Genomic DNA, 19,484 nt, shown 5'->3' with positions numbered 1-19,484 from the left:
AGAGAAATGTGAGCTAAAAGTGAATCTGCAGACCGACATCAGCCTCATTCCAAATATCCTTAGTGCTACTTCCCAGACTGGCAAAACTGGAACTACCACTGATCACCACAACAGTGGATTAATTCTCTATCTTGATAGATAGGTTAGATTCCATTCTGATGTTTTTCTCAGTTGTTTTATATCTCTCTCCAAATTCAATTGAAGCCAATCAAAGAATTTAGGTTCTACCTGGTGCTGTCTACTCAAATTTCAGAAGAATTCAGTAGTCAATGAGAATTGACTGAGTTCTTAGGCAGATGCATTCCATCTTGACCACAGGCCAATGTTCATGGAACTTCAGAGGATTCCAGTGGTCTAGAATCAGAGAGGATCTCCTGCCTGATTGACCTCTCCACCCCTCAAAGCATTGCTACCCAGGATTTTACCTGCAGCAGAACCCGCTACCCCCAATAAACCTTTGCTATTTCAAATAACCTGGCAGCTGATACGAGATAATGAAGCAATCCTGGGCTATATTCCACACCATCACGTCTTCGCATTTGAGCAAGTGGGGAAGAGGGGAGAGTGGACAGCTGGTCAACCTCTAACCTGCATCAGGTGCTTTGCATGAGTTACGTTTTTCGCTCAACCAGCCCTGCCTCTCACTTTACACAGGTGAGGCTATGGAAGTTCTTGAGAAGGTGTCAAGAAATGGGCTCAGAATCACTATTAGGAAAGACAGAGCCAAAAATGCCAGCCACAGACTGATTTCAAAGATTGTTCTTCTCACCGTCCCAATCTACTCCCACTGAGGCCAGTTTAAAGATCCGAGTCAAAGGGACTGCTGGAGAGCGCTTTGAGCTTTTGCCCGCAATGCTCTTCTGTGTACAAGGCACAGAAAGCCTCCCTGTCTTTTAAACCGCCTTTACCAGGGGTAGCCAGGGTGTCTGTAGAGACGTCAGACGGAGCAAGAGAGATCCAAGGAGGCAAGGGGTAGGCGCCCCACGGGCATTCTCATTTGGCACCGACAGGCTGCCCTGGGAGTTACCGGCCTGGCTCCAGGTAACGGCGACCTCGGGAGGTGATGCAAAGAGAGAGAGAGGTGGCGGCGCCGCCGGGCTCACCTGAGGAAGAAGAAATAGGAGTAGTCCTGGACCACGGTGTGGGAGTGGCACGAGAAGTAGCCCAGGCCGGTGAGGTTGAGCCTGGAGCCGGCGGGCACCTCCAGCATGCTGCCCCACGCCTGGTCGCACAGCATCTCGACCTCGGCCGAGTAGAAGAGGCCCCCCTGGCCGGCGTGGTACTGCCAGGGCAGGTGGTTGTAGAGGCCGGGCGCCTCGGGGTGCAGCGCCAGCACCCTGGCGTACACAATGGTCTCGGCCAGCTCGGCGCGGCAGCCCTCGCTCAGGGGCCTCCACTCGGAGGGCAGCTGGCAGGCGCGCGCTGGCGCTGGGGGACCCGCCAGGCAGAGCGCGGCGAGCAGCAGCTGGCGCAGCATGCCGGGCCCTCCCGGGGCGCACGGGGCGGCGGCGGGGAGCCCGGGGAGCCCGCCGGCCCGGGAAGGGCAGCCCTGGGCGCTCGGCTGCTAGGGCCGCTCCCGGGAGCTGGGCGCACCGCTGTCTCCGCCGCGGGGCTCGGCATGCCCGGCCCTGGCGCGCCACGCTTTAAAAGGGTCCGGGGGACAGGACGCGCCGGGCGCCCGCCTCCCGCCCTGCCCCCTGCGGCTGGGGCGGGGACTCGGGCGGGTCCCGGCGCTGGCTGGGGCGGGGACCAGGGACTCGGAGAACGCGGGGACGCCGGGATCCAGCTAGCCCTGACTTGGGGACAGCGGCCCAGCCCTCTCCTGGCGCCCCACTATGGAAGGGGTCTGAGTTTGCGAGGCGTAAAGCCTGTTTGTAAACGCAAGGCATTCATAAAAGAATGACTCTTAATTTGCACGATTACTAAGTTTTTACATTTTCTCTGCATTTCAGAGTGAAAATATGTAGAAACCAAATCTGACTTTATCTTCCCAGAGATTAACTAGGAAATTCAGTGTGGGCTGAAAAGGTTTTTTAGATCTCGTGCTCTTTCAGATTTGCTTATTATTTAATGAAGATCTTAGAAAAGCTTTGATAAAAGATTCCAAAAAGCAATCATTTGGCCCTGATTTTCTTAAAACTAGATGGTTTCCATAATCCCTGCTTCCATTTTCTCAACACTGTACACCCGAGAAATACATTCAGAAGTAGATTCCAAACACCTTTTCACATCAGTGAGTGATTTTGAGGATACTCAAACTCCACAGTTCCATCTTTATCTCTAAATGCAACAGGTTTCTGGTTTTGTTGTTTTTTCTTGAGACAAAGTCTCCATCTGTCACCCAGGCTGGAGTAGTGACTTGATCAGGGCTCACTGCAGCCTCGACCTCCCCTGGGCTCAGGGGATCCTCCCAGGTCAGTCTCCCAAGTAGCAGGGAATACAGGCACACCGCCACCCCAGATGATTTTTTTTTCTTCAGTAGAGACAGGCTATGTTGCTCAGGCTGGTCTCAAACTTCTGGGCTCAATCGATCCTCCCACCTCAGCCTCCCAAAATGCTGAGATTTCAGGCGTGAGCCACCACATCCAGCCTGAATATTTAAATTATGCAATTTCATAATGCTATTAGTCTCCCAGAGCTGCCATAGTAAAATACTCTAGACTGGTGGCTTAAATAACAGACCTTAATTTCTCAGAGTTCTGGAGGCAGGAAGTCCAAGATTAAAGTGCCAGGGTTGGTTACTGGTGAGGCCTCTCTTCCTGGCTTACAGACGGCCACCTTCTCACTGTGTCCTCACGTGGCCTTCTCTCTGTGTCTGATGGAGAAAAAGTGAGCCCTGGTCTCCTCCTCTTCTAACAAGGTCACCAGTCCTATCGGGTTATCACCCCACCCTTACATCCTCATTTAATTACCTGCCTGAAGACCCTATTTCCAAATACAGTCACATTAGGGAGTTAGCACTTCAACATATGAATTTGGAGGTGGGAGGGAGACACTATTCAGTCTATATGAGCTGTTTAGCAGGTGTTCTGCAGGTTTGCTAGAGAAAGAGAGCAGGGATCCCAAATGGTTTATATTCCGGGCAGGCAGACTCACAGCACACATTGCCAAGTTATAATAAGAATTGCTAAACTTTAGTCATTGTTGACCATGGGCCAAGTACTGTTGTAAGGACTGTACATATGTCATTTTAATTAATTCTCCAAACAACATTCTGAAGTAGATATAACTATTATCCTCATTTTACAGATAAGGAAACAGGCACAGGGAGGTTAATTGACACCAAAGATCACAAAGCTACAAGATGACCAAGCCAGGATTAAGCCCCCAGCATTTGGACTCCAGAGTCCATGTACTTAACACAACACTAGAATAGGGCCAAATATAGGAAATGCTCTAAAGACACAGGTCGGCCCTTTAACCAGAATATACACAGAGCAAATCAAGATAAAAACCTTAGCAGAATCACCAACCATGGCTCAAAGAGTGTGCAACTGACCTAACATTCATTTTGTATCACCCAGAATCCCTGCTCTATTTTAGTCCTATACTATAACTTATGTAGATAAGATAGTAAGAAAGTTTTTATTAATTGCATCTTCAAGTGCCTTGAAGACCTGGAAAAGATTTGTCTACCCCTAAAAGACTGTAAGGCCCTGTCTTTTCTTTCCACATAGGTGAACAAATAAATAAAAATCAGCAAACATGGCTGTTTTTTCTCTTCTTGTATAAACTTGACAGAATCAAAACTCTTCCAGTACTTGCCACAATGTATTTTGCAGAAGTGAGTACCTGCAAGAAATCGTCCTCGTGGATTCAGCAGACACATGGGTCATGCTTTTCTCCTCTGTAAGATCTGGCAGCGTGCCTCGCTGATTCGGTTTCTCTTCCTGATCGAGCCACTGCAGCGTACCCTAGTGAGCAGTTCCCCTCTGGGGACCAAGACTTCCAAACAAGCTGAGCTCAAGGTAGCCAGGAGGGGAAATAAACCCTCTGGGAGTGAATTATTGGGTTTAATAGTGACATGAGCCACTTCCATCTCTTGATTCCAAGACCCGTGTGTCCTGGCTGTGGGGTGGATAGTACCACATATGTTCTGTTTCAAAGCACACACAGTAAGTACACTTTGAGATGGACTCCATCATTTCAGCGTGGTGACTCCCAACTGATGCTATAATTAAGTCTTCACTAAGCTGTTACACCTTTCAGAATTTGTCCAGTTTCTTCCAGGTGATGGGACATGTGGTAAAACCAGTTAATTCTATGGCCTTGAGACCACTGCTGCACTTCACTGCTGTGGAAGAAGCAATGCTATGGGAATCATTGATCAGAAACATCATTATGGGAAATTCCATGATAGTGGATAAGGTGCCCAGTGAGTCCATAGATGGTGCTACTGGCAGAAGCATTATTGCAAGGAAGGCATATCCATGTCCAGAATGTGAGTGAGGACAAATCTCTGACCCCCACCCCCCACCCCAAGATGGAAAAGGTCCGATGGAATCAACCTGCCACCAGGTGGCTGACTAGTTCCCCAGATGAATGGTGCCATATTAGGGGATCCATGCTGGCCTCTATTGTTGACATATGAGGCTCTCAGCAGTAGTGTCAGCCAGGCCAGCCGTGGTAAGAGGAAGTCCACATTGTTCAGGCAATGAATACCCTCTGTTTCTACCACTATGGCCACTCTGTTTATGGGCTCATTGAGTAAGCACTAGAGTGGGCAAGAAAAGAGACTGACAGACATCCACTGAGTACATCAATTTCCCACCTAATCACTAAGAACTTCCCTTTCAGTGAATGCACTTTGGTCGTCATTCACATGGGTCACAAATATCTTCACAGTTGGTAACCGTTATGAGATGTCCATTCATTCACCTCTTCCCAAGATGTCCTTGTCATCAATATTCTGATCCTATTTCTTTCAAGTCCCTAACCATCCAACCAAACCACTAGCAATCGCCCACGAATCAGTGTCCATGTGTACTACCATCTCTCAGTCTAGACATAGCATACAATGAAATCTGCTGCTCAAAGTTATATCCACTGGGAGAAATTTTCTTCACCAGTGTCCTTCAGGATCACCCCTGAGTGAAACTGAGTAATATCTGTGTGTAATACAGAAAAATCTGTAAACCAGTCTTGTTAGTTCTTCCTCATTCAACTGGAGTATCTTCAAGAGGCTATAAACCATATGAATGGAAGAGGCAACATACCTTCAGAGTCAAAGGAATCTAAGCCACTTGCCCATGCAACTTGCTTGTACCATCTGGACCTGCCCAACCCCACTCTCTTGGATACCATTTCCATTTGATGGTAGATTGCTGCTGTGCACACATGGCCTTATGTCTAGGAAGGTCATGCAACACCCAGTTCATGATGAGAAGTTCATATTACATAATCACCCAGCATACCATGGTTAGGCATTCAATCTCTTCCAAGGCCTAATAGCAAGGGGGATGCTATTTTTCAAAAGGCAAACAGCCATATCCAGAATAAGGCATAGATGTGCACTAAAACCCTAGAGTTTGGTGCTGTCATTTTCCTTTTGGTGCTTGCTAAAGACTCCATACAACATTCCCATTTGTCATAAGTACTTTATCACTGGACCTTCTAGATAATAAGGCTCAAGTGATACAATGGCTTGTACACAGCCTGAACTTGCTGCAGAGACTTCTCAGAACTTGCTCAATACCACTTGAAACTGGCAGCCTTACAGATAACTCTATAGATGAATCTAAAAAGCACATTTACATGTGGCATATGTTCCCTCCTAAATACAAAAAGGCTGAACACATATTTTTCCTCTTTTCCCATTGTAGGTCACTCAAGGACCAGCAACTTTCCTTTTGCCTTGGAGGAGTGACAATTGAGCCCCCAGAAACTATGCTGAGGTGGCAGGCCCCTGAATTTTTGTGGGGCCTATCTCCCACCTTATATCTTACCAAGGCCTCTAAAGTATATGGTGTTTTGTGAACATCAGATCCATTCATCATAATGTCATCCATGAGGTAATCCAATGTGATGTTTTGTGGAATGTCAAGACAATCAAAATCTCCACAGAATAAATGTGATAAAGAGCAGGAGAACTGACATAGCCTGAGGCAAAACTGAAAGTATACTGTTAGCCCTGACAGGTAAATGCAAACTGTTGCTGGCAATCCTTGCAAATCAGTGAGGAGAAAAAGGCAGGTCAGTAGCTACAAAGCAAATGCTGGAAGACATATCAATTTGCCCCAGGAAAGATACTACATCTAGGACAGCAGCTGGAATTTTAGTTACCACCTCATTAAGTTCATAGTAGTCCTCACTCACTCTTTAAGACCCGTGTGAGTTGTGCACAGACCAACTGATGAATTCAGTGGAGATGTGATAATTATCGCCACTTCTTTCAAGTCTTTGATGATAGCATGGATTTTTGCAATCCCCTCAGGGATGCAATATTGCTTCTGATTTATTCTCTTGGTAGAAATGACAGTTCTAGGAGCTTCTGTTTAGCCCTTCCAACAATAAAAGCCATCACTCATGGGTCAGAGAGAAAATGTGGGGGTTTGTCAGTTGTCAACTTTGGTCCCTTTGGAGAAGTCTTAGAGGAGGATTTATGGTGTGTGCACGTGGCAGTGGTGCAGGGTCCTTCCTCAAGGGCACCTGGTGTACCTTTCAGTCAAAAGGCTCTGTGTCTATACATTTACTTATGTCTAAAAGCTGGGTAAGGGGCTTCAGTTCCTGTGTGTGGGAATTCAAGTCAGGTTTTCCGCTACCAGAGTTTTTGCTGTTACATAGATCAAGCACTGCACTAGCAGGCTGCCCACATATTTACTTTCAAGAGACATCATGATCAACTATCCACTGTCAAAGATCTCTGCCAATCAAAACATTCTGATTACTTGTATGCCCCCACTAACCTTTATGGTAGAGGTACTTACCTTCCCTTTGGCAGTTAAGTGCTGCCGCCTGACCCCTGCTACTTTAGAATTCCATCATTCCTTTGAAATCTGGGAACCCTTTTCAATGGCATCATTCTGTACTAGAGTCATAACTTTTCTAGAAAGAGAAGAAACCACAGAGATGTTCAAGGATGCGCTACTCCCTTCATTAATAATAATGAATTTTTATTATTATAATTAATTAATAATTAATTAAATATGTAATGATAATTAATATTTCTCATCACCATCATGAAGGAGATAACTCTGGGTCATCTTGCGGAATGTGGTTGGCAGGTGGCTGTGCAGGTCACACATCGAGCATTCAGTTCAACCCTCCTAACTCCCTAAGCCTTCGGATTCCCCCCTCTACATTGTTTCAGGAAAGCTCTGGCATCTCAGCCTCACTGAATAGAGGCCACCACTGAATTCCTTCAAATTTTAGTCAACCAATCAAGTAAGCTGTTAGAGTCACCTCTAGAAGTATATTAAATTTGTACTCTCAAATGCGTCAAAACAATAAATTTTGCCAAAACTAGTATTGTATTCTGCCCACTTTAGTTCTGCCTGGAGTCTACTGATATATATATTTAGGCAGTCTTGAAATTTCTTTAGTGTCTGGAGTCTTTCCTCCTGGATCATAGTGTGTACCTGTCTCCCGGGACATGCTGAGCTTTTACCTTCGTTATACCACTAGTTGAACTTAATTATGACTACAATTGCCTTATAAAAGACACTTTTGAAGCAATAATGGAGGTACACCCTCTTGAAGATAGACTAAGTACTGTTAAATATGTCCTTTCTTCCTAAAATAATTTTTTAAAATCCCAATACAAAATAGTGGAAAAATTTTTAGTTATGTAAAAAATGTTCCAAGTTAGTCATGAAAAATAAATGAGTTTTTCCTCTTTCTTCTTTTCTTCCTATCTCTTCCTGAAAAACTCAGCTCTAAAAGTCTTTAGCCGGGGCCAAGCAAGTTAGGTCTCCAAGCTGGGCAGGATAAGAGATGGAAGAGACATGCAAGATAGGAGGAGCTTCTGTCTGGGGCTTCCCACTGCAGGTATGAGCCACAGAGGGTGAGGAGGGCATCAATGCAGGGGAGTGGCCCACTACAGGATGTCAGAGCCCAAGAAGGGTTAAGGAGAGTCCCTGCATAGGAAGAGCCTGTCGTGGGGGTACTGTCAGGGTACCCTGTCATGGGGTTGACCATGTGAGAGGGCAGCCTTTGCAGAGACTCAGTGTCTAGGCAAAGAGGGGCCTCCTAGACATGCAGCCCAACATGGGTTTCAGAAGCCAACAGGGGTAACATCCACAAGGATGTCAGTGCATGAGCAAGTACAGGGGACTCCCATGTGAAAGGGCATGACCCTGTTCAGAGAATCAGAGCATGGTTAGGGTGAGATGAGTGTCCATGCAGAAGGGCAGCCCAAGCCAGGGAGTCAGAGGCCAAGCAGGGTAATGAGGATGTCCACGTTGGGGAAGGCAGCAGCAGTGCAGTGAATGCCAGACTCCAAGTGTGATGTGGAAGACATGGTGTGAGCTATGGGATGGGAGTAGTGATAGGAGAATAGTTACACACAAGAGGTTGATCAAATAAGCAAATCTATTAAGGAGGATGGAAACCAGTTTCTCACTATCAAAAAAGGGAGTTACATATATGGGAACGAAGAAAACTAGAATGGATCCTGTGGTGCTGAAACATGAATTCATAGATTTTAATAATAGATATAGAAATCAATATAGTTGCATGTGAATTTGTGTGTGGATATACACTTTTGTCTGTCCTACAAGTCTTAGCAATATATGTTATATGCTTACAAAAAGAGAATTCTTGATAAAACCCAGTAAGTTAGAAATAGAAGGGAACTTTCTGAACCTGATAAAAAGCATCTGTGCAGTCTACTACTAACCTTACACTTAGTGTGAAAGACTGAGAGCTTTCTCTTAAGATCAGGAACAAGACAAGGATGTTCAGTTTCATCGTGTCTACTCAACATAGTACTGGAAGTTCTAGCCAGTGCAATAATTCCATAAAATAAAATAAAAAGCATCCAAATTGAAAAAAAAAAGATGTAAAACTCTATTTACCCATGACATGATCATCTGTCTAGAAAATGCAAATGAATCTACAAAAAAGCTACTAGAACTCATAAGCAAGTTTAACAAGTAGAATACAAGATCAATATACAAAAGCCAATCATATTCTCTGTACTAACAACAATTGGAAATTGACATTTAAAAAAATAATACCATTCACAATGGCATCAAAATATTTGAAATACTTAGAAATAAATCTCATAAAATATGTAAAAGGCTTATACATTGAGAACTATAAAACATTATTGAGAGAAATTGAAGAATATTTTGAAAATGGGGTTATATACTTTTTTCATAGGTTGGGAGACTCAATATTGTTAAGATGTTCATTCTAGCCAAACTGATCTACAAATTAAATGCAAGCTCAATAGAAATCCCAGTGGACTTTTTGATAAAAATTGATAAGCATAGTCAAAATTCCATACGGAATATAGAGAACTCAGAATAGCCAAAAACAACTTAGAAAATAAAGACCAAAATCAGAAGGCTAACATCACCTGATTTCAAGACCTACTATAAAGCTATAGTAAGCAATAAAGTGTGATTTGGTGCAAACACAAATACCTATGTCAAAGGAACAGAATGTAGTCCAGAAATAAACCCATAAATGTATGGAGAACTGATTATTTAAAAAGCTGCAGAGATAATTCATTGGAAATTGACTGGAAAAAGAATGACCTTTTAAACAAGTGGTCCTAGAACATTGGGGGAAAAATATTTCGGCCTATACCTAGCACTGTACACAAAAATTAACCCAAAATATAAAACCTAAAACTATAAAACATCTAGGAGGGAACCTCTGCTAACTTGAGTTAGACAAAACTTAGACATCATCAAAATGCCTAATGAAAGAATTAAATATCAAGCCATAGACCGGAGGAGAATAGTTACAGATCATATATCTGATAAAGGATACATATTCAAAATACACAAAGAACTCTCAAAACTCAATGAGGAGGCTGGGTGCATTGGCTCACGCCTGTAATCCCAGCACTTTCGGAGGCTGAGGTGGTTGGATCACCTGAGGTCAGGAGTTCGAGCCCAGCCTGGCCAACATGGTGAAACCCCACCTCTACTAAAAATACAAAAATTAGCAGGGTGTGATGGCAGGTGCCTGTAGTCCCAGCTACTCAGGAGGCCGAAGCAAGAGAATCGCGTGAACCTGGGAGGTGGAGGTTGGAGTGAGCCAAGATCATGCCACTGCTCTCCAGCCTGGGTGACGGAGCAAGACTCCATTTCAAAACAAAAAACAAACAAACAAACAAAAAACAGAAAACACTCAATGATGAGAAAACAAACAATCCAATATAAAAAATGGGCAGAAGATTTAAAAAAACACTTCACCAAGGAAGATAAGAATGGCAGATAAGGGCATGAAAAAATGCTCAAAGTCATTAGTCACTAGGGAAACTCAAAACCATTATGAGATACTCCTCCACACCTACTAGAATAGCAAAAATTAAAGATAATGACCATACCAAGTGTTGTCAAGAACATGGAGGATCTGGAACTCTCATGGAGCTGGTGGAAATGTCAATGGTAAAAGCACTTTGGAAAACAATTTGACAGCTGCTTAAAAAGTTAAACATATGATTAAGCCATTCCACTCCTAGGGATATACTAGAGAAAATTAAAGCATATCCCATATCAAGACTCATATATGAATGTCCATGGCAGCTTTATTTGTAGTAGTCCCAAACTGGAAACAACCCAAGTGTCCATCCACAGGTAGATGAATAAATAAACTGTGGCCTACAATTAAATACTACTCATCAATAGAAAGCAATGAACTATTACTACACAGTAAAGCATGGATGAATCAGGTGATAGAGTAGTCAAACAAGTGGATTTCCTCTACCAATTCATTTGGTCTCAGAAATTCTCATCTATAAAACTGTCACAAAGGGCCGGGCACAGTGGCTCACGCCTGTAATCCCAGCACTTTGGGAGGCCAAGGCTGGTGGATCATGAGGTCAGGAGCTTGAGATCAGCCTGGCCAACATGGTCATCTCTACTAAAAATACAAAAATTAGCCGGGTGCGGTGGTGCATGCCTGTAATCCTAGCTACTTAGGAGGCTGAGGCAGGAGAATTGCTTGAACTTGGGAGGCAGAGGTTGCAGTGAGCTGAGATGGCACCACTGCTCTCCAGCCTGAATGACAGAGTGAGACTCTGTCTTAGAAAAAAAAAAAAAAAAAAACCTGTCACAAAGAAGTCATCTAAATAGGAAGAGAAGAAATCAAGCTATCCCTGTTTTCAGAAGACATGATTCTATATCTAGAAAATCTCATAGTCTCTCACCAAAAACTTCTTGAGCTGATAAGCAACTTCAGCAAAGTTTCAAGATACAAAATCAATGTACAAAAATCAGTAGCATTCCTATAGACTAATAGCACTCAAGCTGAGAACCAAATCAGGAACACAATCCCATTCAGAACTGCCACAAAAAGAATACAATACCTAGGAATACAGCTAACCAGGGAGGTGAAAGATCTCTACAATAAGAATTACAAAATGGCTGCTCAAAAAAATCAGAGATGATACAAACAAATGGAAAAACATTCCATGCTCATAGAAAGAATCAATATCATTAAAATGCCTATATAACATGCTATAATGCCCAAAGCAACTTATAGATTTAGTGCCATTCTTATCAAACTACCAATGACATTGTTCACATAACTAGGAAAAAACTATTCTAAAATGTATATGGAACCAAAAAATGGCCCAAATAGCCAGGGCAATCCTAAGCAAAAAGAACACAGCTGGAGGAATCACATTGCCCAACTTCAAACAGTACTATAAGGCTACAGTAATCAAAACAGCATGGTAGTGGCACAAAAACAGACACATACACCAAGGGAACAGAATAGAGAGCCTAGAAATAAAGGCACACACCTGCAACCATCTGATCTTTGACAAAGCTGACAAAAACAAGCAATGGGAAAAGGACTCCCTGTTCAATAACTGGTGCTGGGATAACAGGCTAGCAATATGCAGAAGATTGAAACTGGACCCCTTTCTTACACCATATACAAAAATCAACTCAAGATGGATTAAAGACCTAAATATAAAACCTAAAACTATAAAAACCCTGGAAGATAACCTGGGAAATGCCATTTTGGACATAGAAACTGGCAAAGATTTCATGATGAACATGCCAAAAGTAATTGCAACAAAAGTAAAAATTGACAAATGAGACCTAATGAAAGAGCTTCTGCACAGCAAAGGAAACTATCAACAGAGTAAACAGAAAACCTACAGATTGGGAGAAAATATTCGCAAACTATACGTCTAAGAAAGGTCTAATATCCAGAATCTACAAGGAACTTTAAACCTACAAGCAAAAAAGAACCCCAGTAAAAAGTGGGCAAAGGAAATGAACATATATTTTTCAAAAGAAGACATACTTGCCAATAAGAATATGAAAAATGCTCAATATCACTAATCATTAGAGAAATGCAAATCAAAACCACAACATTATACCATCTCACACAAGTCTGAATGGCTATTATTAAATAGTCAAAATATAACAGATGCTGGCAAGGTTGTAGAGAAAAAAGAATGAATGCTTATATACTGCTGGTGGGAGGAGGGAGAAGTTCATTTAAAAAAAAAAACAAAAAACAAAAAACTGTTGTAGTCCCAGCTACTTGGGAGACTGAGGCAGGAGAATTGCTTCAACCCAGGAGGCGGACATTGCAGTGAGCTGAGATTCCGCCACTGCACTCCAGCCTGGGCGACAGAGTGAGACTCTGTCTAAAACAAGCAAGCAAACAAACAAACAAACTGTTGAGTACTATGCTTAGTACCCTGGTGACAAAATAATCTGTACCCCAGATCCCCAAGTTACAAGTTTACCTATATAACAAACCTTCACATGTACCATGAACCTAAAAATTAAAATATTCTAATAAACTGTCACAAAGAAAAATATTTTTCTATTGCTGCTGAAAAAATTAAATAAAAACTTAAACTATTTATATTCAAAATTCACAAAACTAAGTGTATAGGAGTATAAATAATTTCCAAATTTTTTTTGGTAAATTTATCACATTTATTCCTCAGAAGTTATTAAAACTTTCAGAAGTATTAAAACTGCACTAAGACTTTTGGGACACACACACATATTTCCTAGCTCTGTCCACCAAGAAGGTCCAGGAGCAATAATATTCCAAAAGCAATGCGAGCACCTAGCAGCCAGATTTTGGTTTCTAAATATCATTCTCCATTAAAAAGAACCAGGACTCCTTAGAGAGATCAATGATTTCAGAGAGTAGATGATGAGTGGACATGAAAATTCTGATTAGCCACAAACATTTTGTGCCAAAAAGTAAGGGAGTGCTGAAAGAATAACTGGGAAGTGTCACACACAGACACACACATACACACACCCACACCCTTAAAGGGGCTCCCAGTGATGCATTTAAATTAATAATGAATTATAACCGAGAGAATAAAATAGAAAACCATGAATTCACAGTAGTAAATACAGAAATGAATCATTAGAAAAGTTTAGAGATATATACATAGTTACAAATAGCTCCCAATAAATATTTATTTATTACAAAGAGAAAAAGAACAACATTATAGATGGAGACTCCTGGCAGACACCACGGTAATCCAAGTAAATATCATGGTAATGGAGCAAACTGGAATCTTGCGCCAGCTGATAAAACATACTGAGAACACAGCATCACCTCGTGATACTCCTGCCAATGATGCAAAATGTGAATGTAAACATGAGGAAATATCAGATAAACACAAACTGAGGAACATTCTACAAAATAACTAGCCTATAATCTTTGAAAGTGTCAAGTTCACAAAAATCAATAAAAGACCCTGTAGCTGTTCCAGATTGAAGGAGACGAAAAAGACATTCATGTCCGGGTGTGTGGCTCACACCTGTAATCCCAGCACTTTGGGAGGCCGAGGTGGGTGGATCACTTGAGGTCAGGAGCTCAAGACCAACCTGGCCAACATGGCGAAACCTCATCTCTACTAAAAAATACAAAAATTAGCCAGGCGTGCTAGCGCACACCTGTAATCCCAGCTGCTCAGGAGGCTGAGGCAGGAGACTCACTTGAACCCAGGAGGTAGAGATTGCACTGAGCTGAGATCACGCCATTGCACTCCAACCTGGGTGACAGAGCAGGACTCTATCTCAAAAAAACAAAACAAAACAAAACAAAAGAGAAAAGAAAAGCCAGGCATGGTGGCTCATGCCTGTAGTCCCAGCACTTTGGGAGGCCGAGGCGGGCAGATCATGAGGTCAAGAGATCGAGACCATCCTGGCTATGGTGAAACCCCATCTCTACTAAAAATACAAAAAATTAGCCGGGCGTGGTGGTGGGCACCTGTAATCCTAGCTACTTGAGAGGCTGAGGCAGGAGAATGGCATGAACCCAGGAGGCGGAGCTTCCAGTGACCTGAGATCGCACCACTGCACTCCAGCCTGGGCGACAGAGCAAGACTCCATCTCAAAAAAAAAAAAAAAAAGAGAAAAGAAAGAGGGAGAGAAAGAGACATGCAAAAGACTAATGCAACACATAATTCTGAACTAGATCCTTTTGCTATAAATGGCATTATTGGGACAAGTGGCAAGATTTGAATGGGAACTGAAATATGATACTATATCAATTCTAATTTGCCATTTCTATGCCTTTGATTTTAGGAAATACACACTAAAGTATTTGCAGATGATGCATATCCTATAGCAGTTTGTTGGTACTGGGCTTGCAACTCTTTTGTAAGTTTGAGTGAGAAAATAAACGTGAGCAGAAAATTTACTAAATAAGTGAAATAGCTAAGAATTTTTTGAAAGAGGATTGGCATAAGTAATTTCTTCTTACAGATATTTAAAAAGTATATTATGCAGCTACAATGCTTAAAACAGTGTGGTAACTGTGCAAGAATCAACAGTCATATAAGGAGAACAAAACAAATCTTTGTTCATAAGAACTTAATATAGTTATGTAGGAACAACTGAAATTGCCAACAAACAGGGAGTGATTTATAAATTGTAGCACATTCATATATTTGAATATTTTACCACACACATATTTTTAAACATTCTAAATGGCGTGCATGTGATATAATGTTAAGTGAAAGAAGAGTATAAATGAGCTGTAGCCCATGATGGGCTCTTGGGGTGCTGGGTTGACTTCAGTGGTAGCTGTATGGTCATTCATTTTGTTTCATAAATCTGATTTATGTATTTGCCTGATGTAGTTACAATAAAAGATTTTAGAAGGACCTATAAGACCCTCTATCCTACTGGACTATATTCTTGAGATTGAGCTGGTAAGTAGATTAAATTCCATCAGCCTCTTATACAGATTAGGAATCAAATTCCAAAAGGGCTAGATCATTGCTCTCCGGGAGCTGATATCTAATAAGGCCAAGATGGGAATTCATCCCTGCTCTTGCCATAGCACTCCCCTGGGTCTTCTGGCATTGACGATGGGAGAGCTAACAGTCATCACAGCGGTTACTGTGATTGTGTGTCAGTGTGCTGAGGATGCCACATGTTCCACTCATGCAGCCCTTACGACACCCTTGCAAAGGTGGTGTTACTACCCCCAATTTATAGATAAGGAAAGGGGGTGCATAGCTGGCAAAGAATAAAGCTGCAATTCAGACTCATCGACTCATTCATTAAATCAACCCAAACTCGTTCGCAGCTGTATGTCAGACACTGGAAAGATTCCAGAGATAGAAACAGACGTGACACAATTTCTACCCTCCAGGAACTGCCCATGCCGACGAACCCCAAACTCGGGCCACTCCATCTGTGCCTATCATTGCTCTTCAATAGGAGAGCCTAGGTTCGCTGAAAGAGGGGATGGTTAATAGGTAGAAAAAATAGTTAGAATAAAAAAAGACATAGTATTTTCTAGCAAAACAGGGTGACTGTAGTCAAAAATAATTGAATTGTTCATTTAAGAATAACTAAAAGAGTATAATTGGATTATTCAAAACACAAAGGATAAATGCTTGAGAGAATGGATACCCTATTTTTCCTGATGTGAGTATTACACACTGCATGCCTATATCAAAATATCTCATGTAATCCATAAATATATACACCTACTATGTACCCACAAAAAGTTAAACTTTAAAAAAATTTAATAAAACAATAGTAGAGCTTATCTGCTACCGTTTACGTATGGTCCAAAGTCAGATACTTCTCCCAGTGGCAACCAAGTTACTTCCTCTCAAAATTCCCCTCCCATCAGAGTTAACAAATGAATAAACAAATAAAAACCCCAGCAGCTGTGATGCAGTTATCCCACCTGAGTTGAGCTCAAAATTTTCTTTTTCCCCTTTGCTGACTTTTTTGGTGAAGCAAAAAAAAAAAAAGCAAAACAACTTTCAAAATATTTGAATACTGTATACGAGGAATGGGCCCAGAAAACCTAAACAGAGACAAGCAACTCAAAAATAAAAGACATTATTCCTATGATATCATATTTCCTACTTATTCAGGGCCTTCCTTGGAGGTTCCTAATGTACAATGTAAATGTTAACTCATTCTTCCTTCTGGTATCCTTGGGAGGCAGGAAGCCAATGTTATTTCACAGATAAAGAAGCTGCAGTCCCAGAGGTTGAATGCCTTCCCCGGGGTCACAGAACTACAGGCAGTGTGAGGGGCTGGGAATGGAACTTGGGGTTAGGACTCCCTGCCTGTGGTCCCCTGGCTCTCAAGTGGGGCCTCCTTCCTAAGAGATAACTTTGTATGTTGAAACTCTGTTGGAATCTGGTTCTATAAAAGGAATGCTACGGAACTGCTGAGACAAAATACGCATTTTTCTTCCCCTGCACATTAATACAGGGTATGTCTTCCAGAGGCGATTTAGCACATGTAAGCACTGTCTGCAATACTTCCACATTTATCCAGTGTGGGGACTAATATTCAGCCTGAATGACCCAGTGCCAAGTCCATGACAATTCTGTTCTATTGGGAGAGGACAAAAACAAGGGACTGAACTCTAGACATCATGGTCTCTGCCAGTTTAAGCATCTGTGGTTCTAAAAGGAGAATGAGCTAGGTCTGAGGTTGCAGAGCACCTAGTACAAATGTGTTACTCTTTGGGAGGTGTCATAGCACTTTGTTAAGCAATGTGCTGGTGTCCTCGCTCTACAGTCATGAGGAAGACACAGCCAAAGGCTTTTTAACAGTGTGCAAAATGGAAACAGGGAGACAAGCTGATTTTTCATGTAAGTGAGATGAAGTTCTAAGAACGCCTGTTTTATGGCCAGGCGCAGTGGCTCACATCTGTAATCCTAGCACTTTGGGAGGCCGAGGTGGGCGGATCTCCTGAGGTCAGGAGTTTGAGACCAGCCTGGCCAACATGGTGAAACCTCATCTCTACTAAAAATACAAAAATTAGCCAGGCGTGGTGGCAGGTGCCTGTAGTCCTGGCTACTTGGGAGGCTGAGGCAGGAGAATTGCTTGAACCTGGGAGGTGGAGGATGCAGTGGGCTGAGACTCTGCCACTGCACTCATGCCTGGGTGACAGAGCAAGACTCCTTCTCAAAAAAAGAAAAAAGAAAAGAAAAAAAGGAATGCCTGTTTTTTTAAATTTCAAGTCCATCCAACCAATTTCCCAACATCTTGTGTAGATTTTTAGATACTAACGGAAATACTAGGCACAGCATGAGCATTTGACAATATTCGTCATTCAACATTTACATTTCAACAAATAACTTTCAATATATTTCTTTCAACTACCATGTGTTGGGTACTATTCCAGGCACTGGGGCCACAGCAATGAATAAAACAGACTCTATCCCACTGGCGTTGACATCCATCAGGACGCAAATTGGTGTGACTGATAAGGAAGGAAGAAAAAACTAGCCTTTGGAGACATCACCTTTCCTTGGGAAAGAATGGCTTCAAAATCTTATTCCACATCCTCTGAAACACCTTCATTTAAATGTCCTTGTAACTAACCGGGCTCAGATTAGACATGCCAGGGTCTCAGGTGAGTCCCTAAAATGCCAAATTTCCCTTTATAGGTTAGAGCAGAGCAAACCCTAAACAGAGAACAAGGTGGGTTTTATTGACTTTCCTGTCCTATCTATGTCCTTGGAATGAAATGAACTAATAAAATAATAATAAGCTCCAGAGGGCTGGGAGAGGGAATATGTGTGGATATCATAAACATAAAGCTGGCTTTCCCTGAAATGTTGTCAACAAGTGCCTCTTTCCCATAGGAAGTGAAGTCTCTGGGGACGTGGTGGAAATATGGACAGTGGAAGAGTGGAACAAAGTTCCTGGGGCCAGGGGGAGTCTTCCTGCCGAAGGGAAGACCCACAGCTGGGCCCTCTCAAGAGACTGTAAGTTCACAAACTGTGCACACTGGACCAGCTTCATCCCTGACATACTTGTCTGATACCTCATCAGCATCTGCCCAGGGAATGTGAAAAGCTGGTAGAATGAGATATATGGGAAAATTTACAAAGACTCCTGGCCTACAGGCCACTGTGTGTTTTCAATGTGCTGGTTCCATGTTTTTGCTAGCTGCACGGGGGAATTAAATTCCTGTTGAAAACTTCCTGGAGAAACAGTTTCTTATCCTGGAGGAACAATCTCACAGGATTTTCGGCTTGGTGGGACATGATGATGGACTATTGAAAAACGAATAAAGGCTGAGTGCAGTGGCTCATGCCTGTAATCCCAGCACTCTGGGAGGCCGAGATGCGAGGATCACCTGGGTTCAGGAGTTCGAGACCAGCCTGGCCAATATGGCGAAACCCCGTCTCTACTAAAAATACAAAAAAAAAAAAAAAAATTAGCCGGGCGAGGTGGTGAATGCTTGTAATCTCAGCTACTCAGGAGGCTGAGGCAGGAGAATGACTTGAACCCGGGAGGCGGAGGTTTGTAGTGAGCTGAGATCATGCCATTGCACTCCAGCCTAAATGACAAGAGCAAAACTCTGTCTAAAAGAAAGAAAGAGAGAGAGAGAGAGAGAAAGAAAGAAAGAAAGAAAGAAAGAAGGAAGGAAGGAAGGAAGGAAGGAAGGAAGGAAGGAAGGAAGGAAGGAAGGAAGGAAGGAAGGAAAGGGAGAGAGACAGAAATGAATAGAAAGTACAGAAGATATTGGGCATTCTTATGTTTACCATGAAAGCACCACATTAAAAGGGTTAAGATTGCTCTGAGCCGGCCGGGCGCGGTGGCTCAAGCCTGTAATCCCAGCACTTTGGGAGGCCGAGACGGGCGGATCACGAGGTCAGGAGATCGAGACCATCCTGGCTGACACGGTGAAACCCCGTCTCTACTAAAAATACAAAAAAACTTAGCCGGGCGTGGCGGCGGGCGCCTGTAGTCCCAGCTACTCGGGAGGCTGAGGCAGGAGAATGGCGTGAACCCGGGAGGCGGAGCTTGCAGTGAGCTGAGATCCGGCCACTGCACTCCAGCCTGGGTGACAGAGCGAGACTCCGTCTCAAAAAAAAAAAA

At 42.8% G+C, this 19,484-nt stretch overlaps 1 protein-coding gene across 2 annotated transcripts in view; it reads right to left on the bottom strand.

Annotated features, from left to right (window-relative positions):
* Window positions 1-19,484, bottom strand: part of CCDC3 (coiled-coil domain containing 3) — a 150,913-nt gene that overhangs the window by 99,302 nt on the left and 32,127 nt on the right. The window contains exon 1 of one of the 2 annotated variants that reach the window (XM_025397843.1): window positions 1,104-1,656. The exons of the other annotated variant lie outside the window; for it this stretch is intronic. Within the exon in view, the coding sequence (XP_025253628.1) occupies window positions 1,104-1,477 (374 nt within the window). The 5' untranslated portion in view covers window positions 1,478-1,656. Of the gene's footprint in view, window positions 1-1,103; window positions 1,657-19,484 lie in introns of those variants that run through there. 2 annotated transcript variants of the gene reach the window in all.

The sequence above is a fragment of the Theropithecus gelada genome, chromosome 9, assembly GCF_003255815.1.
Source record: "Theropithecus gelada isolate Dixy chromosome 9, Tgel_1.0, whole genome shotgun sequence".
In the NCBI taxonomy this organism is placed as follows: Eukaryota; Metazoa; Chordata; class Mammalia; order Primates; family Cercopithecidae; genus Theropithecus; species Theropithecus gelada.
Note: the sequence above shows the minus strand (reverse complement) of the source record. Positions and strands in the feature narration are given on the sequence as shown.